Source organism: Boleophthalmus pectinirostris, unplaced genomic scaffold (assembly GCF_026225935.1).
Source record: "Boleophthalmus pectinirostris isolate CB_2022bp ecotype Guang Dong unplaced genomic scaffold, ASM2622593v1 HiC_scaffold_8, whole genome shotgun sequence".
Lineage (NCBI taxonomy): Eukaryota > Metazoa > Chordata > Actinopteri > Gobiiformes > Gobiidae > Boleophthalmus > Boleophthalmus pectinirostris.
The window spans coordinates 28,128,974-28,154,958 of record NW_026571515.1 but is presented as its reverse complement, the minus strand read 5'-3'; the positions used below and the strand labels follow the sequence as shown (position 1 = coordinate 28,154,958).

Here is a 25,985-nt window from a genome sequence, read left to right as displayed (position 1 = left end):
AGAACTTGGCTCCAAATTTACTCCTATAACTGCTAGTCCCGTGAGCTCCATTTGCCTGGAGCCGAACGCTATGGGTGATGTCATAGTCCACTGCTTTATACAGTCTATGATCTAGACACATGAAATCAAGAATGTCGAATCTTTGTTTAAAAAAAGTTGTTGCTATAAGTATTTGATCTGATTTATGTGATTTGGTTTACAGCAGAAAGGAGAGGACATTGAGTGAGTTAGCTGGAACTTTAACTGGTCTGTTTATTCGGCTTTTCTACTTATAAATCAGCAGTTTATTAGTACTTTTCTATGTACTAACATTAGCTTGTGGTTATTTGAGTGCAGATTGGGTCAGTTGCAGATCAGAGATACCTGAGAGCGCCTCACCCCTTTTAGTCACGTAAACACCACATTTAATTCACCAAGAAGCTGCAGCCCTAAAAACTTTTATTAAATGTAGGGTGTTAAATTCCTAATCTTGATATAACTCTACTGTTCAAACATCATTTTAACTCATGAAAAAAATTTTAGTACTGGCAATGAAAAGCAAGCTGGAGACAAATGTACATTATAAGTGCTCCAACTTGCTCCAAGCAGTTGTAAAGGAAATTTTGTGTTCTCAGCATTTTTGTGTTTCAATTTCAAACATTTTTTTTGCCCTTGTTGAATCAGCAATCTCTTAAACTACTATACTTATTGTCTATAGACCCCATTATATTGCTGTTTAGTTTTGGGCTTGTAGCTGCAACACAGGGATGCCGGTTATGGGAGGAGAAATCTGAATAAGACGAACATCCGCGGTCTCACACAGCAACTTCAAAAGCTCCCTTCCCCAGGATATTAGGCTACTGTGATGAAAAATTTAGCAAGCGTTAAATAAGCCGCTTTGAAGTGATCTGTTTTGGCTCAGCAGTCTCCAAATTTCCGTAGCCACTGCGCAATAGCCATCACAGGACAGAGGGAGGTGGGAGAAAGGTCTTTCTGGAGAACCTCACTGTTGTAACATATAGTTATCAGGACTTTGGACAACATGAAAGAACCACCACTACTGTCCATGTGTTGCTGCTTATGTTTTGTTAGATCTCAATCTGTGACAAGCAACTTCACACAGATGCTGATCATGTGTGATGGTAAAAGGCTATTTTAGTTGTGCTTTTATTTTTAAGTTTTAGCACATTTTCCTCTTTCCTTCTTTTCATTTTTTATCTCATTTATTTTTTTGGCAGAAGACAACGTTAACCTGGTTGTAATAAAAAATTCCACCCAAATGTCTAGTCAAACACTACATGTTTATGATCTCCTTCTCCTTTTTAGTTTGCAACTGAACAATATTTGCCTCATTGTAGTGTTAGAAGAAGTAGAAGACTGAAGTTGGTGTGCATATGTAAATGTATGTGTGTGTGTGTGTGTGTGTGTATGTATGTATGTATATATATATATATATATATATATATATATATATATATATTTATAACAATTCATTATATAATAAAATAAAAATAATAATAATATAAAAAAAAATTACATGGTAGTACTCTGAAAAAGCAGATCATGTAGCTTTAATAATACTGTCTAAAACTGTCTGTACGAGTATTTCCTCAACTAACCCTCAATGAAGACTAAATGTCTTTGAAATTCTCCAAATTATATTTGAGTTAATTTAATATCTATCACCTTTTAACATATTATTCTAATTTTGTGGACACTAGGTTTCATCATTGTCCAAATTAATTATTGTGCCCTGAATTAGAAAGAGCCACATGTAATGAGCCTGGTATGTTAAGTCCATTCTGTGGAGAACCTGGGCTACCATTTAGTTAGCCAGGGGAACCTTCTGCAAGATTTTCCTTTTTTTCCTCTTTGCTCATTACTTTAATTGTAATTGTAATCCTTTATTGGAGCTGTCTGCAGTAAAGGAGAATTATGGCCGGAGAGGGGGCGCGAGCCATGGAGATATTTCATGATTATTGGAGAAGACGGTCACTAGGTGGCAGCCACTAGTTCGGCCCAACTGTAATTGCTCGGCGACTAAGTGATGGCGAGGTACATGTTCATATGTGTTTATGTATGAGCGGGAGAGGAGGAGAAAAGTTTGACTCTTCTGAGCAGTGGATGTTGTCAAACAAAGATTTTTTGTTATTTGCTAGGGTTTTGTTATTCTAAATCTAATCTAATCTAATCTGTGTCGTCTGGAGAGTCCGCCAATCTAGCAGATTATCTGCAGTTTTATGAATGTTACGCATAATCAGATTATTTTTATTCTTAAAATTTTGTGCACTTTTGCAGGATTAGGCTGAACTACAATGTTGCATAGGACCTATTGATTTTGTTATAGGCATACATCTGATACTATACGTTAACTACTACATTCTGTGTAAAAATTGAGGTTTTGGCAAATTTCTGTTGGATTGCCAAAATATCTCATGATTATTTTTGAATTGGACTGAATAATATTAACCACTGCTAGTCCTCTGAATAAATAACTTTGATTTGCCATAATTTTTAATGACACAAATCTAGCTTTCATCTCATTAGTGTCACTGCAGTTTTGACAGGAGTATTTTGGTCAAAGTAAAAACAATAAAACGTTTGTATTCAATTTGAGCCCTATCATCAAGCCCTCCCTTTCACTGGTCCTGTTGCTTCATGGCATTGTGGAAAGTTGGAAATAGAAAATCATTGTAACATAAAATACAAACAATGTGGTCGTATAAAATTATTGTGAAGCCACATTTGTCATTTTTCTAACCCTTTGCCCTATTGTGTGAATGGGAAACATCTGCACCCCACAGTCTGTTTTAATTATAGAGCTTTGGCTTTCTGAAAGGCATAAAAGCAGCATTCTGTTGTGTTTCTCGCTTTAATTCATTGTGCATCATGCGCTGTTTGTTTCCGTGCTTAATGATACAGCAAAGGCCCCTCCGTTTTATTGTTGCTGTGTTGCACATTTCTCCGTCCGTGCCCAATGCCAGGCTCCAGTCCTCTGTATGAATCCTCACTGTCATGTCCAAGGACGAGTGCAGCCTGCGCAGGGTCAGCTAATTGCTTTTATGATTATGATTTCACGTCAGATTTATGGTGCAGCTCGGAGCACATCTTCAGGTCCTGCCCATGTGGCTGTGGCTCTTGGTGAGTACAGCTGCTGCAGTCTGGTTTAAGTGCAGGTCAGACAGTTGGGCGCATTAGGAGCTGTGCGCAGAGGGTGACGCGTGGCATTTCCGCTAAAAGAGACTATTTTCATTCTTAGGATTTGTGTCAACAAGTGTCAAATGGAGGTCACGAATGTGCACTTACGAGGGTTTGGGGTTTTTTTGCTGTTTGAACTTTTTATGGTCCATAAATCTCTCATCTTGTGTCTGTTTGCAGATCAAATCATTACGGCGCTTCTCCACATTGTACGCCAGAATTATCAGTCTTTTTGATGTCCGTGCCGATTTTTTGGTCCCACCCACTTCTCTGAAAATGATGAGAACAGATGAGTCCAAGTGGTTTTATGCATTTTCTTTATTCAGCGATTTGTCCCCTGCTCAGATGGACCTGAATCTTCCTCTGACACTTGTGTTTGTTTATGCAAACACTAAATTGTCCGTGGGCAGCAGAGGTGGCGTCTGTGTGTCAATAATGCACATATCTGACATAGCTCAGTGTTTTATGTCAGAAGCCGTGGGCTTGATTTGTTACAATAGTTTGACCTCAGGGTGACCTCCCTTCAAGGCCGCAGCCTCACCAGGGACAGATGCACCATGGGAATTTGGTCTGGGTTGCGTTCCTTTGCTCAGAAAGTTCATTTTGGAGACATCTGTAAAGTCTGTGATTAAGGCGAATTCAATAAACTTAATGAATACTTAGAGCTTGATTCGCAGGGTTTTCGCCTCAGCGAGTATATTAATGTAAACAGCCTGGTAACACAGCTGTAATTTCCTATTCTCCCACAATTTAGTGAACTGTCATAATATGTTTACTTAAGAAATGGCAGAAATATGACACCAGTTTAATTACAGTGCAGTCATTTTGCCTCAATATACTTGGGAAAGTGGCCTCATTGAGCCCTGCTTCCTCTCCGCCGCCTCGCCTTTGTAATTACATGAGCCTGATTTATGCTCTTTTCTTTGTGTTTATGGCTGTAAACTGCTGGAGTGAGGAGCTCGGTCTGAGAGTGGCTTGTCTCTTTGCAGCGAGGCTGGAAATCTCCCGATGAATCGGAGATGTCTCCGCTGTCAAGACTGCTCACATCGCTGCAGCCTCCAATGTCACTTTCAAGGCATAATTACACAAGTTGTGTTGATTAGTATGAGAAGCAATTACGCTGGCTTTCCGCCGTAAATGGCGAGTGTGATGGCCCTTGATTGACAGGAAGCCTCCTGACTTTAATAAGTAAATGACTCTGGTGGTTCAGGTAGAGACCTGTGATTCGTCAGCATCTTTTACATTTTCACATGTCCTCCGGTTTAGTGAATCTTACCCTCTATCATAGCAGATGTCCACTATCTGCCTCTGTTCTGTGCTCTTGAAGAAAGACCAACTAAAGTTCTATCTGAATCAGCCCAGTCTGGCAAAACCACAAACTGAACAGCACAGAGTTTGGCTGTTGAAGACCCTTTAGCATTTGTGCTTTCACAAGTGTGCAAATCAGAGGAAAAAATTATTTGTAATTGACACTTTGGGGAGCATTTTTTTCTTTTTATCTGGCTTCCCAGTAAGTTATTAGCTGTTAATTTGTCTGCACGCTCCCCTACAGCGGCAGATATTTGTTCAAATGCTGGGATCCCCTCAGCGCATTTGTAACTACACTTCTGAAAAACGCTGCCCTGTCTAATTATGTAATATAATATTGCCTTTTAGGCAAGTTTCTTTTAATTGAATAATATTAGCTCTAGCTAAGAGTTTGCTTTGGGAACAGGACAAATGATCTAATGCTCACAGAAAACACTCATGTGGGGAATTCAGCTGTTTTATTGAAACAAAAACAAAAACATTACTGTGGCAAACAAATTGGTTGTAGAGAACATTGTAATCATACAAATGGATTTTTTATAGTAATGTTGAGGTTAAGCAGTTATGGCTAAAGAACGGAAGGAACTGCAGAATGTCGACTCCACCAACTGAACTCAACATAATTCAATATGGTTTGTTCACCTAAAGTTAGTTTATGCCTCAGTGCTTCAGCTCTTAAACCTCTATAAAAGCTGATTAAACGTTATTGTTCTCTTAGCCCATAGCCACATATTGTATAGAAACTTCTTTATTCTGTCCGCTTTCACATAACTTAATCTATGCTTTCTTATTCCTGAACATAAATTAAAAGAAACTCCCCAGAGACTCAGGCAATACTTTAAAGAGCTCTCTCTCTGGGATAAAATACAAAGTGGCTGCGCGGCCGTATTACAGCCCACTGTACTGTATTACATTTACAGCTTTTATACAGCTCTTCTATGTACTTCTCATATTTGCATTTGGGCAAAACATTTAAACGATGCAGAAACTTGATTGGCCCACGCTTTAAAGTCATATTTCTTTCTTTGTTAGCCACAGTTGGCCTAATCAAGTAATTCCCTGTTTATCTTAGTAACCCCCTATAGAGTCATACATGCATAAATATAATAAAATAATTTGCTCTTGCACTCCGTAGCCCAGCTGTAATTTATATGGATTGAATGAGTGCTGCATTGTGGAAAAGCAAGAGTGGACCAAATGCTCGTTTGTCACCTCTAATAAATGTTGCAATGTAAATTATGAAGTTATGCCTCAGATGTAAATGCACTTTATTCTCCTCCTTTAATGTAAACAGCGCACTCCAATACATTAGGACAATGGGGGGAGGGGCAGCGAGCACATTTTTGACGTTTTTCACAATCAATAAGAGGCACAAAAGAGACGAGATGGGCGACTGTTACACCATATCTGCTTCATAAATTATAGCGTGAAAGCAGCCTTGTACACCAAAAATGCAAATTCATTATTGTTATTAATAATGTAGTGACTAATAGTTCTATCAAGACTGTAATAGCAGTTTAATGGAATATGACAGCAAGAATGTATTACACTTCTTACACTTAGACGGGACCTCACATGGCATTTATCAGGGATTTCGCAAAGCATTTTTTTGATTATTTTGTTAAGTTAATTGCTTCTTTTCCCCATAACGTCTTCTGCGAGAGAGAGAGGGGGCAAAAACTGCTAATGGATATTAATTAATACATGTCACTTTTGTGTGGTTTGATTAAAAATAATGAAAGCAGCATGCTAATGGGATTTGGCTGTTTCTCTGTGTGTGGCGCCCCGAGATTGTGTCTTTATCTGAGGAATCTGAGGAAAAAGATAATGGGCCGCTCATTGGCTAAAATGAAAGTGACAGTGTATAGGAAAGTGAGATAAATCTTCTTAAAGCTGCTGTGTTAGAGCGCTCATACTATAGTAGTGCAGGCTAATTAGGGAAATCTTACAACCATGATTCAGCAGTGATGGAGAGAAGTTTTAAAAGTTTAGCATTTAGTTATGTGTTGTTTTTACATGGGGTTGTACAGTATGGGATATGGCTGAAAGATACATTAATTGCATTTACTTGCTGCTTCATAGAGGCTTAGAAATCTATTATCTCATCCCAAATGTGTATTGCCAAATCGCAGTTGCATTTTCTTTCAAGAATGTTTAAAAGTTCAAAAGGTGAAAGCGATGTGATTGAGTTTTCCCGGAATATTGATATGATACTATCAAGTATACAAAACTGTTAAGGTGTCCACTGAGACTGTTATGCTCAATTTGGTTTTGTTTGCAAGGTCACTTAAACGGAACTGGTGAAATTATGATGTAATTTTCTGAAAAAAAAATGAATGAGGATTTAAGTTTCTGCAGGCATGACTTTGTAACTGTGAGATAGCGTCAAAGAAAACACAGTGGAACAAGTAAAGCAATATTGGTTTAAGACATTATTGACCGATATAGATAGCTTTCCTTTCTTTCCTTAGTTGTATGTATCAACTTGTACTAGTCACCCATTTCATATAGAGCTTCTGATTGAAATTAAACAGGAACACTGTTAAGATTAAACAAATGTATCTTTTTCACCTCTCCAACTACGTCCACAGTGATCAACTACTTCTCTGTTATCATAAGTTGAGCATATTATGAGTTGTTGTGGCCTCTTATTCAACGCCAACCTCGTCTTGCGTCTTCAAATCCTTGCTCCACTACGGACTGACTTGGCACGTACCATATCAGACCTTCTGTCCGCTACGTTCAGCAGAAATCTGACTTTTAAAAGCTATTGTTAAGTTGGGGCACAAATGCAGAACAGCAGTGAAACTAAAATTGGCATTGTAAAGAAATAAATAAAACCAACACATGAAAAAGAAACGCCAAGAAGCTACTGGTGCAACTGACAATTACGCGGCCGACACCTGGACCTGCTCCCCTCCCTGCTCCTACAGGCAAGACTGTCGACTTGTTGTTAATGCAGTGATTAAGAGGAAGATTGCATTTGTTTTGCTTTGCAGCTCTCCTGGCACCACTACTTTGCTTTCTCTTTGATTAAAATAGTAGATGGATGGATGCATCGCGGCTCTGTCATGAACTTCAATTCAAAGTGTGAGAATGCAACGGAATAAATAAACCAGACACATTTTGTTTTTACAGCAGCGGATACAAATCTCGATTGTAAGATGGCCGACAAACTCATCTCGTCAAATTGTATTCCAGAATAAGTCAAGGTTAGTGTTATTTATAGTCAATAAACGCCATGCACTTTTCCTGTCCTGTGTTATGCCATGCGTATAGCTCCTTCATTCAAGCAGTTCCTTTGACAGGGCAAGAAAAGGTTAAAGTGCATATGACAGGTTTCCATGTTTTTCTAAATATTACTTTATTCATGAGGTGGAGTTAAGACAAATATTTATTTTTTTTTACTATTTTTACACCAGTCAATTGATAGATTGTGTTGAAAGTAAAATAAATAAATGAATAAAAACATTATAAGAAGAAAGAAGAAAATAGCACTGAGTTCTAAAAAAGCATCCCTCTATCAGTGCCATCAAAACACCAAATTCCATCCAAAATGCACGGAGACTTTACACACAAGCAACACATTTTTCTTACAATTAAAGGTGTTCTTATATATTTTTTATCTGTTGAGTCATTGCTATTGTGTAAATTAGGTGAGGCTCTTGTTTACAGTATTGTTGCTAGGTAACAGTTATGGAATTAATTCTTCCGTCATATCCATAGACATTCATATCTCCTACCTGTGTCCGACCAGGAAGTACAATGATCAAATTCAAAAAAGATGCCAAACTTGGAAAAACTAAGCAAGATCCTATTATAATTGTGGTAACTAGCTACATTTGCTAGTGAAATGTGTCATCTCTAACCTGTCATATGCAGTTTAATGCTAAGGAGGGTCTTTCTTCAGATGACGCTCATAGTGGCATTGTCATGTGTTTTTCTGTGTCAAGGTCGAGAGAAAATGTCAGAACAGGTGCATGTCTGCTGCTCGCCCACTGCCAACTCAGCCCCTTCTAAGAACACCACTGTGTCACATTCAACTGCTCACTTCAAATCTTTCAGACTGGTCAAAGATTTGTACCATGCATTACTAATTAAAAACAAAAAATATATGCACACTTACAAATATTATTACAGATTTACTTGGCGTGCCTCTTTCCTAGAGCTAGAGAGTGTGTTTTTATTATTTCAGACAATATTTTGGTCATCCAACAGAAGTGTCTTCCAGTTTCTTTATGTGACAGAACACTAAAGAACAAAATTATCAACAACTCACAAAAAAGCAAAGGTCACTTTATGGTTTTCTGAAATATTACAACATTTTTACATATGAAATATGCCTGAAGCTCAAATTTTGCATATCTTCAGAAAGATGGTCACAATATTTCTTAATTAATTAATTAACTTGAATATAATGCCCATCTCTATATGCTCTACAATTGTATGCTATACATTCCGAACCAGGGAAACACGTTGCAAAACCTGAACTTCTGTCATTACTTCTCAGAAATTGTGGGTGTGGTGTGTATAAATGTCACACATTCTTTTTTTGTCTGATTAGTTCTGAGTCTAATAAATACTTCTTTAAGTTTTTTCATGATTTTCATAAGAAAATGTGTTTTAAGTAGCATGATTTAAGTAAAAGTTTGTTAAGTACAGTTGCAGTTAATATTTGGATTCTAAAACTTTGCTGTACTAGTAATTACTAGTGTAATAAATATTTGTTGGCGCACACAGGCTGCAGTAAGCTGAAAACGATCATGTTTGTTGTGAGTTGTTGTGAGAGCTTGGGGCTAAGTGCGGTCTAGACTTGTATGTTAAACTTTAATTGATGATTTGACCTGTCCACACCATGTTTAAACTCCCTGTGGTTCAGGTTCACAGCACTTGTTTTCGATGCTGTCCAGAACACACATTTAAATGCTTATCTTGAGCCTGACAGACTAAACACTGAAAGAAAAGGAATTTAGCACCATATTTCTGTCACATCAGTATGATAAGGATTAGAACTCATATTTCTCTAAACTGAACAAACTAAAGATCTTAGGTTTCCCTTCACATGGGCAGTGATTTCAGAGGGGTGCTTCTGTGTGGCCTTTTGTCTTGGCGTGTGTCTTTAACTGTTTGTGACAGTGTTTAGTGAGCACAGGCTGAAGGGGAAGCTGCCAGCCTCTGCACTCGTCTCATACATGCTCTGACCAGTAGATGGCGATGTTAATCTTTCCTGGCAGCACTCCTGCTCTCTGTTTCTCCGCTCAGCCCTACACTGTGGCTGTAGCGCTGTTGAGGAGAGAGGGTCTCACCCTGTGTGAGGGTCATGCCACCAATTCCTGGCCCTCTTTGAAGACCATGAAATTGTTGATCCAAGACGCACAATTAGTGCATTCAGCCTTTTGACTGGAGAAGGCCTGACACGCAGTTATAATGTCAGGAGAATGTCACAATGTTCCTCATTGTCTTTTGAGTGTCCTGTAACAGTGAAGCCAAACAGGAACCACTGGATCGATGGAGGAAGCCTCTCATCAGCGTTGGACTCACTGGTGGAGTTTTATTTGGCTCACACAGTTGTGTACTGTGCCACATACTGTGTGTGTGTGTGTGTGTGCTGTGGGTGCACAGCAGACAGACACAGGAGCAGTTTGGAGGAGCAGAGGATAGGCTTGTCACTCTGCGTTGCTGATGACGGAGGCTCTTCTCTGACACCAACGTAACTTCTGTGGAGCGTCGCTCAGACAGAGCTCCACACTGTTAGCTGCTGGTGCCGCTCACATTTGGCCTCATTCAGCTAATCCAAAGTGAAAGGCTCTGGGTCTTGTGATATGAAGGACGACACTGTGGCCAGTGGCATTTCATCTCAATCCTTTGTTTCCTTTAATCACATAAGGGGAAATCTTTAAGAGTTTTAAAATACATCAGCTGTATTTATTCTAATGATTTCTCAATGAAAGAACTAAATGGCAGGAATATAATCAGTTCTAAAGTTTTGTTTCCATGTATATAAGATTTAGAAGATTAGAAGAAACCACATTTTGTTGTTGGAGTGCTTCAGGAGTGCTCAGCTTGCACCTTTTACCGCGGCGTTTCCTCCTCTCAGAATCACACCCAGGCGCTGTCACAGTGTCATCAATGACTGTAAAAGAAAAGGCTGGATTTGAATTACAGGAAGAAGGCACTGCATTAAAGAACAAAGGAGATCGATGGCAGTACATTAAATTTTATGCGAATGGAAAAAAAATCAACTAATTAAAATTGATCACTCATAGCTTTGTAAATGTGTTTCAGAATTAAATTATTGTATGAAAACATTTTGACCAATCGTGGCGCTGCGGAAGTATCCATTACTGGATTGCAGTTGAGAAGGGTCTGAAATGTTTTGTGGTGGTGAAGTAGTTTGTTGCTGCGCTGTCATGCGCCTCTACCTCTCTTTCCCCTCCAGCCCCCACTGTCCCCCCACCCCCCTCGCTGCCTGTCACCCCCCACCCTATAGTAAAGTGCCATGGGTTAATCTGAGCTGACCCTGGCCTCTGGCTGCAGCCTTTGGGCCTTTTACCTGAATTAAAATGAATTTGTGGTGGATCTGTGTTGGGGCTGCACTGGAGTGTGTGAGGTGTCAGTGACTGTGGCACAGCTCTTTAGTCATGGGCTCTCAGGACTCCCCTGGGCCCCCGGGGGCCCCGCTGGGGGTGTCCTTATCTCAACAGTCATCTGTCTCGCTCGTTTAGCCTGGTCTGCCCCAGCCGCGCCTGACAGTTACACATGAAGAAATGTCAGAGGTAGGTTCAGCGCGGATTCTTCAACGTGCTTTAAACAGGCTCAGTGCAACAAGCTCTCAGATAAAAGCTCTGTTTTATCTCATTCAGCTCAGAATATCCCCGCGTTAGGGCATGGCTTCTTATAGATTTTTATGAATTTATGGATGGCTTGACTTGGAATCAATATAATTTATCAAATATAAATCGTCTTGGATAGGGACGGGTGATATTTTTTTCCTGATAAAGATATTCAAATCTAATTATTTCAACCCAGCAGCCATTTGTTTAAACAATATATTTGAACTAAGTTTAAGATAAGAAAGAAAAACATTTATTTATTTTTCAATGGGGAAGTTACAGTGTTTCAATGCAAAGTTCAAGAACAGCAAGAGAATTTAAGATACATGCAATAAAAATCAAGCTAAATAATAAATAAAAACTTTTACAACAACAGTGTGCAAGTATAAGGCTACAAAATGATTGTGTACACTAAGTGGCTGTGTTTATTTACAGTGCAGCATATGGTCAAGAATAAATAGATGGCAGTGAAGTAACTTCAGTGTATTATACGTTTATGAACAATAAATTACTGTGACTGTGTATGTACAGTGCAGTATATTGACAGAAGAATTAAGAATTAGACAAAAGTGAAATGACTGTAATATTGCCCACAACTGCATTTCATCAGTTTTTTTATACAGTATCTAATAATGCTCATGCAGACAATATCATGAAAAATATATATTTAGTTACTTTTACTTTCCAAGTTACTTTTCATTATGTAATCCTTTACATTGAGTCCCATAATAGAACCCGCTCTTCTTTTCCACGTGTTTTGACAGCACTGTGACGGAGAAACTCTGTAGAGTGGAAAGTTTGCTCTGTATGGTGGTCTTAAAAAACCCTGATTTCCGTCCAACCGCCCTCCCCTGCACTGAACTTGCATAATGTGCTTTTGATGTGAGCGTGGTGGCCCTGCCCGGCTCTGTCTCTTTCACTGATACTGTATGCTCTACTGTTATTTTTAAACATTTGCACAGCACATGTCAATGCACTTTTCCATTGCCCTTTTTACACGCTGAATTCACGTTGACTCTAACCTTAAGTTCACATTAGCGAACTCTGGAAAGGGAAAAACTAATATAGGTCATGAACTGTTGTTTTTTTAGGAAATATTAAAACACAACACCAAAAACCATGGTCATGAGAAATCAAGGTTGGTCAACAATTTTTCAGATAGTAGTGTATTTGCCTATACAGAGAGGTTAACCTGCTTAAACTATTACAACTATTAAGAAACAAGCCATGAATGTGCAATTAAAACAAATAATTTATTCCTTTTGCTTTCATCTTGGTTAGACAATATTCAAATGTGTTCCAAGAAGATCATAAACCATTAATAGTAAAATTGAGAACACAGATTTTACTTTGATGCCACGCAAATCTCATTTTATTCTCAGGGTTTCCATGTGTACAAATCCTTCAACAGTTTTTCATTAAAACTCAGAGCTGGTAAAATAACAAGGACACTTTTTATTGTGTATTGTGTAATTTTATAAAGCGCATTTTAACTTTGCTGAAAAGGTTCACATTTTAAAATCTTCAGCAATGGTCAGCTGGTTGGATCATGTTCTATGGATGAAGGATGGGGCCATGTTTACATGGTTACATACACTACCAGACAAATGTTTGGATACACTTTTTCATGCAACGGTCTTCTTTATTTACATTGTTGATTCTTACTGAAAGCATCAAAACTATGAATTAACACATGGAATATCGTAAAACAAAAAATAAACTCAAATAACTATGCTCTCTTATATTCTAAAACTTTTTTTTTTCTTTGCTACATCAGTCCATATATCTTGCTTTATATATGTGATGTCTTTTGTATGTATATAAAATGTACTAAATGTTGAAGGAGAAGGTGAGCCCAAACCTTTGGTAATGCATTTTTAGCCCATGTTATTAAAAATGCACACTGAGTCACTGTTATTTGATGTTGCTGTGTTAGTTACATGTATATATTTTTCCTTTCTAGACACCTTCGGAGCTTGTAAGCGGGTGCTAAATGGCCAGCTCCCCGCCTCACGTCCCGGTGTCTTTCATGTTCAATAATTTCCTCCAGCCTCTCCCGTGGGGCCACACTTCCTCCTCCAAAGGTCACATTAAGGCGGGAAAGATGTCACAATTAGAAGGGCATTTAACGTTGGTCGCCCGAAAAGATTAAAAAGCAATGTTAGCCACATCGAGCAGTCAGCCAGCGATAGGAAATACAATAATTGCATTAAAAGTTCATTCCTTTCGGGTAGGTTTCTGGTATCATTGTGAAGCATTAGGTTAAGTCATTTAAGTGCCCTGTCTCTGATCACAAATCATCCATGGAAGCAGCAAATTAATAAAGAGCTTCATTTTTCGGCGTCTCACACTTTCTCTTATCTTTTTGGTTCTTCCGCCGCGTGTTTGGGGGGAAATCTGAGACCAGGCTAACGCAATTTTTGTCCATGTCTATCAGTGTGTTATTATATCAGGGGCACTTCTGCTCAAATGTACAGGCCGGGGCCATTTGGAATGAATTGATTCACACTGAGACTGAATCCTGTACTTGCTAATGATTTCCTTTTAGACCCTTCATTGCACTCATGCCATTTGTGTGTTAAAGGGCACCATACACATGAGGTTACGTTTTGACATGTATACGAGGTCAAGGTAGTGTTTCACGATATGTTTCAAACTGTATTTCCATATTAAGAAAAAATCTTGATACTTAATGCTGATTTTAATATTAAGTAATTTATAAATAAATATATATATATCTTAAAATTGAGTGAAACTTTTTTTAGGTTTTTTTTTTTTTTTTCAATTTAGTATCTGGATATCGATTTACTACTATTATTCTGTTATTTTTTTAATGTAATTTTAGTACAATGAAATCTAAAGTTTGGAGTGTACTATGTTCTGTTATACTTTTATTGGGCTTTTTTCAGGAACTTGGATGGAGATCAATTGTAAACATTATGCTCCATGTTAACCTCTTCCTGTTTTATCAGTGCACTACCACTAAATTAGTTTAAAGTGTTAGATACTACTAGGTACAACTAACATGCAATGAAAAAAGATTCTACATGGTAAGTATCGATTTCTTCCAAAGCTTCTTTACTAGTTCTACCCCCATATACCATCTTACACATGTACCATATCTATACATTTACTAGCTCCAGTATATAATGGTTAAGAGCTATCACTAGTTAGAGAAAAATATACAACTGGTTATATAAATTCCCACAGGCGTCCAAGCGTGTGGTTCGAACTTAATTGGATTTCAGGCTCATTTCTCACAATCCGAGGCATCACAATTGTAATTTTCAGACAAGTGCATCGCTAAGACTAGTCCAATTCAAACTCAATAACATTGCTGTAATCTTGTCCGTTCATCAACTTCAGCCCCTTTAAGTGTGTTGGTTAATGTTATCTGTTCCTATGATTGAGTTTTCACCTCTTTTTGGCCTTTACCTCATACCTCATTGGTTATCTGGTTTGTAAAGATTATTGCTTTTAACATGAAGCACTCTGGCACATTAGTAAGTAGAGCTTTACTACGAGATTTACCAAGCAGTCTAATAGTTGATCTTAACCCAAACATCCAGTCGTTTCAGACAACTTTTTTGTCATTTTATGAAGTTAATGGGTTTAGACCATGGGGCATTAGGATCTTAAAAGCCTTGTCATATGCTACCCATGTCATAACAAAGATGATCTACAAGTCAATAATAAGACAGGACTGAAATCTGCACAATGTGGTTATAATTGATTGAGATGTCTGGGTGGAACTTGTGCAAAGCGTCTATGTCATCTGCTAAGAAGTGCACTTTTCCCCAAAGATCCCCCAATACAGTTTTAACCCAATGGACATTTAGCTCATTAGTTGTCCGCTGAGCTAGCTGTGGTCCTCCAAAGATGTAATACTTACCTCCTATTAACACAGACACGGATTTAGTCAATACTTTGCAATTGAAACTTTAAGAGAACGTAAACAAGGTTTGCCCATTCAGCATATTCTTCCTCTATTAGGTCACTTAGCGCCTTGGTAATTCTCTTATTTACTGGAATGAACATAGCGCTATTAGATTTCATTGTGTTTATTATTGCTACTTTTACCACAAGTAGTCCTATCGGTGCACTTAGGCCTGCGAGCTTGCCAAGAGCAGATGATGTTGCCTGGTTATCAAAAGGATATTTTCACAGTGTTTTGACTGTATCTTTTGGCCCTGAACATGAGTTGGGTCTCCACCATGCAAATGCTTTAATCTGCTTGTCACAATGAAGGTTCCGGGTGAGTGACTTTAATAAGCCCTGAGCATATAGAGATCCGGGAAGTGCCATAGCCCTGCTGTAACCCTTATGTACATCAAGGTCACGCCTGTGTCACACTCAAACACCACATTAGTGTTGGGATAAATGGAGGGGCCGTCTCCGGGGAAACCACTGCAAATTTGCCTCTGTTTAGGTTTAGTAACTGTATTATTCAAGAGAGAATGGAAAAGATGTGCATCTACTGGAGAAATTAAGCCAAATTTGCATGCATTATTTATATGGTACTTAATTGGTCAGGTCTATAATTTTCACATCTGTGAAAGCTAGGAGCCAGACCAGGACATTAAATAAAACTGCATATTTATCAGAAAAAAATAAATAAATAAATAAAATAAAATAAAATATAAAACATTGCTACAAACAATAAAACAATAAACACCTCAAAATGAAACTTTAACCAGATCCTGACAAAAACACTATGAATTAATTAAACACATTTCCTGCAAGAACAGTTCCATCCTTAACAAAAAATATGAAACTTTAGTCTTAGCAGAATAACTGAGGTTTATCAATTTTTTGTAGTTTTGCATCAGTATGTATTAGACCAGTTGCTTGCCTCTTACTTGCATTTAAATGTAATGTTTCATTATATTATTTATTAATACAATGCTAAAATAAATTTATACACTATGTACAGCCTAGAAACTTTAATTTCAATTTCATGTTATACAATGGAGTCTATTCATATTTACTGCAATACTGTGAAATGTGTAATAGCCAGATCCTCATATACCTGTCCCTGCTTTCATATTTGTTGGCTTAATGAGCGAAACTTTAGTTGGTTTCTGAAGTTTCCACATTTCCCGTACATTATAGGTCCTTGTGCACCGCAGTTACCCCAGACAAGTTTAAACTGCTATTGTTTTGGATTGAAACGGTTCATAGTATATGCAATGCATTACCCAAAGCGAATTACCACTGGCAGGGCATTCAATCACTTTGTATCTTTCAACACTAAGAGAAAAGAAGAGTAATCAAAACCTTTCAACCTATTACAGGGATGACTTTTACAATTGAATCACGGGGACCACAGGTGCGATAATAAGTCATCTATACCCCTCCTCCAGCGCCTTTCCCCCATTCTCCGCGATCTTCCATATTTATCTATTTTAAGCGGCGCCACTTCAAGGCGCCCTCTGCAAATTTATGTTTTAATGCCATTTGAAGAGGACTTTTTTCCAACCTCCTCTTATTCTTGGAAATGCATACTGGGGTGGAAAATTAAGGTGCATCTCGAAGGAAAACATAATAGAATCGATGAACGCGGTGCACTTAAAACGACTGCTGTTCTGATGCTATTTAACGTTCTGGTGCATTAACGTTTCAAGTCATTACAACATCCCGGCTTGGCTGATTCGATCACGCCAGGTTTTTAACTGGAAGAATTACAGAACTTTTCAGCCTAGGATTCTCAAGTTATTAGATCCAAATGATCACCTCTGCATTAAGTATAGATTTTCTCCCAGTGTGCACTTAAGAATGGAAGTTTGTCTTTAAGAGTCTAATAGCGAATTAAGCTCCATCCTCCATTTGTCCAGCACTCCTGATGGGCTAATTTTATAACTGCTGATTTGGTCATTCCCCACATTTAGCTGGAAAGTGGTCAGGTGTGGTCTCCACTATACTGCGAGCTGGGGTGTAAAGGGGCTTAGAAGCAACTATGAAATCCATTTATTTTTTCATAACGAACCATTTTCTTAAAGAAGGTCTAGACTGTTGTTTGCTCGAGTTGAAAGCCCCACTTTGCTGCAAGCTTCTATCTCACACATTATCTCATTATGATGAATTAAATCACATCTCTCTTTCTGCGCAGATTACCACCGCTGTGAAATTTCTCCAGAACCCGAAAGTACGTCAGAGTCCCTTGGCAACACGGAAAGCCTTCCTCAAGAAAAAAGGTGAGAGATTTGATTAGTTTTTGATATATACCAGTTGCGGCTAATGTTAAAATCCATATGCTGATGTTGCGCCGTGAGATGTGCGCTGCCAATGTCCGATTTTTTGTGTAAAAGGTCATAGGTCACGGCTGTCGCTTTTCACCCCCAGGGGAAGGCAACAGGGTCGATTTGAGCTTGGGAGAGCATGATTCAGCCACTGTGAATAAATGACAAACCAGTCGGGATGCTCCTTTGGGTTCAGGCAAATTAATATTGACAAACTCTCTCTGCATTTTCAATGGAATTATCAATATTGCCTTCCAGCGTTTTAACCCTTTTACTTAATTTAACTGTTATCATAAATTTGAGGCGTGACGCACAAAGGTTTTTCCAGGCAGCCAGAAATCGTTTGCTGGCTCTTCAATTTCTTTGCAATTCATTGAGATTATTTCTGACACAAGGCCTGAATATTGTTTGCCCAATAAAACTTGCAAAAAGGCTTTATTGCTTTGAACTCATTTAAGTCAGTTCAATATGACTAGCTGAGTGGAAATGCGCACAGATTTGCCATGTAATCTTTGACTCAGCCTATAGCCCTCACCTCACTTAAACTCAGTACTTTTATAGAGCAGTTCTTTACTTATGGGACTGTATGGGTGCTGTGAGTGCTCTGGGAGTTTGCCATAGCATTAGAGAAGCCAAACAGTGAAAAGTGAGCCTAAAAGCTGATGACTGCCCGCCGTAACCTGACACCAAATCCATGGCTGCCGGCTGCTACTACACGCGTCTCCAATGACTCCCTTTAAATTGCTCTTTTTTCTCATTATTGACAACAAAAGCCTGTTTATGATTGGTCAAAATTTACTCATCAATAGTACATGATGTCGGGTTACACCATTTTAGTTTTAAGTTTGTGCTTTGTTTAAAAACTCCCACTGAGCTCAGCCTCTAAAACAGAGTCTTACTGCACTTTGCGCCCATGAAATATGTATGACGCCTTAATGCAGATTTATTTTGGAAAGTCGGTTCCACTGTAGATCTAAACAAGAAGCCTGGATTTGCATAAAGGCATTGATCTCAGGAAGAGAGAGGCTAAAGATGAGAGAAAATAGAGCAATGAAACACCAAGCACAGAGTACTTTTGAGTAGCACTCTGCAATATAACTTTTGACTTTGAATCACATTTAAATAGAATACACTCCATGAAAGACTGTATAGGCTGCACTGCTCAGCACAAACCTACACAATGAATCTACAGCTCTCACACCATGCTGTCCTTCAGATACATGTACATTAGACACTGGGGTGTATGTGTGTGTGTCTATGTGTGTATATATATATATATATATATATATATATATATATATATATATATATATATATATATATATTATATTATATTATATATTTTTTATTTTATTTTTTTAAGATAGTTGTTTAGCCATAAGTTACAACAAACTAAAATTTTTATATAAACCAATGTATAGGTATCAAATAGTTGTACAAAATAATATTGAGCATGAATGTTAGTTTACTTATGTTCCATATAAAAACAGTTGTCACAAAACATGCTCTTTTGTTTAGTTTAGTTTAATTTTGTTTTGTTTTGATTTGGTGTGTTTGTTCAGTCTCTTGGGGCAGGACACATTTTTTCTGTGTTTTTTTTCATAAGCTTTGCTCCATAGGATGAAATCCTCATAACGATTTCCTTATTTTTTTTACTAGGCCTATATAGCCCTCTCAACCTTTTGACCCAGAAACTCAATCACACGCTCCCTCCCTCTGCTGCTGCAGCAAATGTGTCCGTCTTAATTTCTAATACAGTTTAATGTCATATTTATGTAAATACTGCAGGATTTGACTCTGTATTAACAGCCAGAAATGTCAAAGCACACATAAAATAAAACAATACCATCTCCCGGTGGAGTGGAATTTAAATTGGATTCCTCTTGCTGCAGTGTTTATGCTGGACAGCTGATGAAGGGGAAAATAGGGCCCACTTTGATTGCATGTTGCAGGATCTTTACACAATAATCTCGCCTGTGCATATTATTCCACTGCACATTTGTGCCCTAATCTGCACTGAAGGATGGCTCTCTAGCTGCACCGCCTGTTTTCCAAAGAGATCTTAATAGCCTGGTTTATTTCAATATTCATTGAAAAATATAATTTTCTGTTTTCCTTCAACTGTCAATTTCAGGGTATGAATTGGCAATTATGCAGTCTAATATTTTGAGCTGCCCTTCTGTGCTTGTTGAATAAACTGGCTCAAATGTTGAAACTTCAACGCTCAGGCTTAATATGAATCTCTATTCAAGCCTTTTTTTTCACCAGACCAAGGAAATGAAGTGCATTTAAGTTGTCAGGCAGCCATCTTGAAGCAATTTAGTTTTACTCGTCAGTTCCAAGATCAAGTAAATTTTATTGAGTTTGAGTGAAATATAATGTGCGGCACATTCATTTAGTGAATTGTGCCATCTATGTCCTCTACAATTAGCAGATGTAACAACTAAAGAGCGCCATTTTGGCAGTACCATTTAGCGCAGACAATTAGCAGTTACTCACATAATTACCAAAAAATCCAATTCTCAGTGCTAAGTCAACAGCATTTTACAGTGCTGCGTGTCAGTTTGACCGTGACTCCAAACCTGACAGCAGTGTGAAACACCACCTCCCCAGAATGAACACTGCTTTTAGGTGACTTTTTATTATATACATGTATGTCTAAACAATACTACAAAACCATGTGAATGCTTAGCTATGCAGGACTCATTTGGTGACAGTCTTATAACAGTTAAAATGTTGAGCAGACTTTTGTTTTATATTTTAAAGACTTTTACTGACAGTTATCCACAGGCAATGACTTTTGATGTCATTTAGAAATGAACTTTTATACCAAATGTCCTTTTTGCATGAGTAAAACCTAGAAGAACTTATGCCACCAAACATGAAAGTCACCTGTGTTTTCTAGAAAGACATAGATACACAGAATGGTGAGTGGTTTGACAGTCTGCTTTATAAGTAAAATCAGCATGTCAAAGAGACACAGTGCTTTCTCATAGACATAAATATCCTCATGACTGATCCCTTTTTTATGCTGTCCGAGTTGAGTTGAATAAATAATGCTAATAGCTTTCACCCTGAGCAGAGGGCCAGCGGTCGAGGGTCATCCGAACACAGGTAGGCTGTAGGACCATTACCATAGCTGCTCCGAAGGTAAGGAAAGGCTTCATCATCCCACATATTAATAGGATGCAGTTTGTAAGTGGGGTTATGCCACTCACCTCCCGGACAAAAATGACAATGACCAAGGCCTGTGGAGAAGGTAAAGAAATTGATGTGGTTATAAATTACTCTACGGCGCCACCTAGCCGAGGCCTTGCCTACTTTGTCATGAGTACAAGTAGGTAATAAAGCAGGGAAATGAGAGCAGAGTCCCCCTTTTTAATACATAAATGAATAGTGTATGAGAGTGGTCATTATTTAGCACTGCAGTTGTCCTGGGGCAAACAATGTGGACAATCAGGGTCGTCAAAAACAAGTTGCACTTACTTCTTAATAAACCATTGACCCTCATTTATTTCTGACCTATTCCTTACTCTTTTTCCAAATATGATATTCAAAATGTAAGTCATTTTCAGTCAAGGGCACTTTGATAATTCAGGCCTTGGAGGACAGGGAAAATGGCATTCACCTTTTACCGCCTCAAATATTTTAGTAAGCAATTTTTATAATTGGCTGTCCGGCCTAGGTCTTGACCCATAAAGTCCAGAAGTGCCAGAAACAGAGAAATGGATTTAATGTGTGGGCCTTGCTGCGTCTTTGCCCTTTAAAAAAAGCTGAGAGAATATGAGGCGGTGAAAATAGAGCTGTAAATAACATGACGAGCAATGGGTTTTCCTTTAAATAAATACCGATCAGGTTTATGTTGAAAGACAATAGAAAACGTAGCCCAGATATGCAGTTTACAGTATTTATAGCTGTAATATCGAGGTGCCAGCACCGTAATTTCATGCCCCAATGAGAATGGCAAGGTCAAAGCAAATGCTTTGGCTGAGCATCTGCTAATACGGTGACTCATAAACAGGCCCCGCGTGTATCAGGTGCACCAAATAATACAGTATAATGAAATACAGAATAGCTTTCCATTATTGTGCTTTTTTATGGTGTCGTCATTAGGTGTAATTTATGTTTTTAAAAAATCATCTCCCCCAGGTCGATGTGAAATGGGGGTCCGAGGGTCATTCCACAGGTTTGGGAACAGATAATACATTTTCAAATCCTTTTTTGTCTTTTTCCTTTTATATGTAAAACTCACTGTCACCTTGCTCCCAGTGCGTGTGGATCTAAGGGCGCTTTCATTTACTGTTGTCTTCCCCTCAACAATAAACAGATCAGAGACTACAACAACTTGGGGAGCTGTAATTTAACTAGAAACAGCTTTAGTGTGGTATTTCCATGTGTTTTGTTTGTGCTACAAGATAAAAACCCTTTCATTTGTTGCATAAATAACATCAAAGATGCTAACATTCATTTAGATGTACATACATTAAGCTCCGCACAGGCCCAGAAGTGGAGTTTGAAAAAGCCAACAGATTTCAAGGTGAAAGGAGAAAACCTGAAGCATGTTTTTATTTCTTTGCATTGGGAGAATCTGAGATCCCTGTGTCTCACTCAATAGTCTGCCACCATGCAGTCTGCTGTGGTCAGATGGAGCCGGAGTCCAGGGACACATTATTGCTTATTTGACAGTGAGTCGGACTGCACAAACTCAGCACATGGCGCTCACCACTTCCTGGCACTCAGGACCTGCTCTAGACTTGGGGCTGGCCAATAGTTTCCTTCAATTATTCAACCATTTTCATGGCCATTTGAAGTCCCCCGAGCTTTTAAATAGGTGACGGAGGCACCTCCAGTTGGCGTGAGATTTGTGGTAAATTATCAAAGACTTTCTTTATGCTTTAGACAGCTATTAAGGAAAAGGTAAAGGGGTATTTATTTGTACATTCAGGTAATCAAGATGGGATTGTGAGGCAGTTTGCTTTAATCATAACAACTTTTTCTATCTTCTTTCACTGTAATAATTTTACCACTAAAATACTGAGACAAAATTGTGCTGCCTCTGCACTTTGTGATTTGCATATTGATTCGCATATTGATGAGATGCCCTTCCTGATAAAACTACTATAACCAACACCAAATGCTTTAGAATAGAGTAGATCCTCAAAGATCTTTAAGTAGGTTTACATTGGATATCATTCAGCAGCTTCCAATTGTCCAGGCTTGATGCTGATGCAAAGAGTGCCATGACTAGTGATTGCTTTCATATATATGTAACTACTGCTTAACATATTTATGTAAACATGTTGCTCTGCTATGTCTTGACTTGTGTGTGTTTACTTCTTTAAATGTCAGTCATTTTCTGCTGTTACTATTAATAAAACCTAAGAGCTATCACTAAAAACACTGCACACTTTTCCTGTTAGTCTGTCATAGGAAAGTGGAAGCTCTTTTCTAAGCTTTTATAAATTCTCTGGATCCCAGGGGAGTAAGTCAAGTAAAAGGTTGTGTTTCACAGGGATTTTCTGTCAATAAGAAGGTAGTCGGGCAGGCAATGGTATCTACGCTTACCGAAGCAATATTGTTCTTATAAAGAGCAAAGTTATTAAGCTTATACTAAATATATTACTTGTACTGATACTTCATTTGTTGTTTAATAGTTTTTATTCAAATTATGTCGTAGAAGTTTTAATTGTTCTTTCTTTGTTTAGACTACGGTGCTTATTAAAAGATGAGACCCACAGCAATAGCGGCATATGGTGCCTGAAATAAAATCCTTTCTTGCAACAAAAGGAGATGTTCATATTAGATTTTTTCTCCTCCTCCCCTCTGACTCTCCATCAGGGAGCCCTTTGCAATTTAATCATCACTAAAATCATTAAAAAGATCTGAAGATTAAATTATATTGGCATTTGCAAAATTATGTAATACATTTACATTACAATGAAGAAATTAAAATAATGCATTTTGGCTGTCTGGGGTGTATGAAATCTCCACATGGGAAATATAACTGCAGAATTGGTCAGACTGTTATTTTCTGTGCCTTTGGTGGCCGTTAATAGGTTCGGTGAGTTTCAGATTTCATTGTACCAAGTGCTCCACACTATCTCCCTTTGATGGATGTCCCTGAAACAGAAGCCCTCCGTGGGATTTCTGAATTATAAAATTAAAATGCGTTTTTGAGAAGAGGGAAAATTGAATGGAGATTAGACATAGTTCCACCAAGTTGTAGTTTGAAGGTTTGCGAGGAACTTGGGAAGTATTTAAGCGTGTAATATCGTAGAGCAAAGAGCCATTCGGTCCATTCCATTAACACGGTCCCTTCTGTGGTCTCTAATATCTTCTATGTGCTTCTTTTGGTTCAGGCCTGACGGATGTGGAGGTGGAGTTGGCTTTGCAGCGCTCCGGCAGCACAGAGGAGGTCCTACCGCTGAGCCCTGTGGGACCTGCGTATCCTATACCTGCAGCCCACCTGGTCCCAGGACCACCCAGTGAGTGCTTATCACAGGATTAACTTTTACCTGTAGCCACTTCCTTTTGTAAACCTATTTAGAAATGGGACCATAAATACTGCCACTAGTAAATACATACAACAGTGATTAATTTCAGTGGTCACTGGGTGGTCAAATATTAGTTTCCATTCTGTCACAGCCCCAGTTAGCCCCAGAGTGAATGAAAGAACAGGTTTGAAGGTTTATTCAATAAATTCCTTAATTTATGTCTTTTATTTCAAACATTTCTACTTGTCAACACCATTCAAAAGTTGCTGTTAAACTGCAAAGCTTTAGCCTACATATAGACTAGACAAGATAAGATTTTTTACATAATGAATGAATTGTTCAGTTCAGTCAACTTTTTATGTACTATGCCTTCTCAAACTGTAAGTCACTGGTGCTTTTTTCCAAACTAAATGTAAAGACATAAAAAAAAAAAAATCCCACAAGATAATTTTTCACATGTATGCACAATCTTGTGGCAGTTTTATTTTGTGAGATCTTGTGGCCTAGAACTTGTCCCATCCCTGATACTAACTAAATGTCCGTATCATATTGCATGTCTTGATCAAGATCTGACTTGACGTATACTAAAGTACTTCGCAGCATGTGCTCACTACTTGGTGTTCTCCCAGATTTCCCTCAAAGTGCAGTGACCTGAGCTCTAGTCTGTTCAAGTGTTCCTCTGCCATCTTGTCAGTGAGGGCTCCACCCTGGCAGGACCTTTCCACGGCACCAGTATCTTTATTACCTCAGGAGGTTATGAGTGCTGTCCACTGATTTACCAATGCAGAATGAAGTCCGGCGTAATGCTTAACCTATATGACAATGATTCCAGATGTATTCCACCCTCATTTATTACCACACTGTCCTTGACTCCCTCGGCATCTCATGTTTTGTAATGAAAGTGATGTTGATGGGATGGCCATGTAGTTAGGGGAGACTAGCGGCTCTCTGTCCATAGTGGGGGTTTTATATCAAAACGGCTATAAGGGAGCTGCATAATGAGGTGAGTGTGAGGAGTCTTGTATGGGGGGTCACGCCGAAAAGAGGGGGCTACCTCCCTTTGATGTCCTTGTTATGGGGACGGTGCACGGGGACCCGCATCCATCTCTGTCCAAGTAATGGATACTCTGATCTCTATTTTCACGCGCTAGAAGGACAGGAAGGCCTCCACTGAACCCAATAAATTTGAGAGGAGATTGGAAAAACGGGGGATGGAGACCACAGTTCCAACGGCTTAAGTGACCAAATAAAAAAGGAAGATGGCAGAGTGGAAGTGGAAGAGGGGAAAAAGCGGCGATGGAGGCAGAATGAGAGGTCCTAAAGAGGCTAGAGAGCACGGCAAGACCCCCGTGATGCAGGCAGTCTGGTTCAGGGTCAACCCTCTCCAAGGACTCCCAGGCCTTTCAAAAGCATTCTGGGATAGGAGGCAGGCTATTGCAGCTGTAATGTTGATGAGGACCCAAATTTATGTGGTTACCATATGGATGTGGGGGAAAATGATTCAAAATTTTCGATAGTAAAGGTTACAAGTTCACCTCTAGATGCAGCAGCAGCCATGAAAAATGTGCAGGGGAATAATACGGCATTCACCTTGAAAACGCAGCATAAAGTCCAGTCTGACAGTGTATCCTGTTTGATTTGCATGTCAAATCATGCAAGTGGTAAGCTACAAATCAATCCAGTTTACTTACTTGAATCTACTGAGCCCATTAGGTGAAATCAGAGCTATAATAGAATATCAATGATGTACTTCAGTGGACAAGCCTCTGATAATTTCCTTTTCATTTAGGCTGCACTAAAGTAAATAAAGGCAAAACAGCTATAATTTCTTCAAAGCGGTTTGTTGTTTAGTGACATTTTCAGTTGAATGCATCTTATGTGGGGAATTTCCACCTTGACAGACAGTTGGCCTACCCAGATGACAGCCAGAACAA

At 38.6% G+C, this 25,985-nt stretch overlaps 1 protein-coding gene across 3 annotated transcripts in view; it reads left to right on the top strand.

Annotated features, from left to right (window-relative positions):
• The window catches only part of pex14 (peroxisomal biogenesis factor 14), a 49,474-nt gene that overhangs the window by 5,007 nt on the left and 18,482 nt on the right, over window positions 1–25,985 (top strand). For all 3 annotated transcript variants that reach the window (XM_020929820.2, XM_020929821.2, XM_055166175.1), the window contains exons 3-4: window positions 17,428–17,512; window positions 23,917–24,042. In XM_020929820.2, the coding sequence (XP_020785479.1) occupies window positions 17,428–17,512; window positions 23,917–24,042 (211 nt within the window). The remainder of the gene's footprint in view (window positions 1–17,427; window positions 17,513–23,916; window positions 24,043–25,985) is intronic.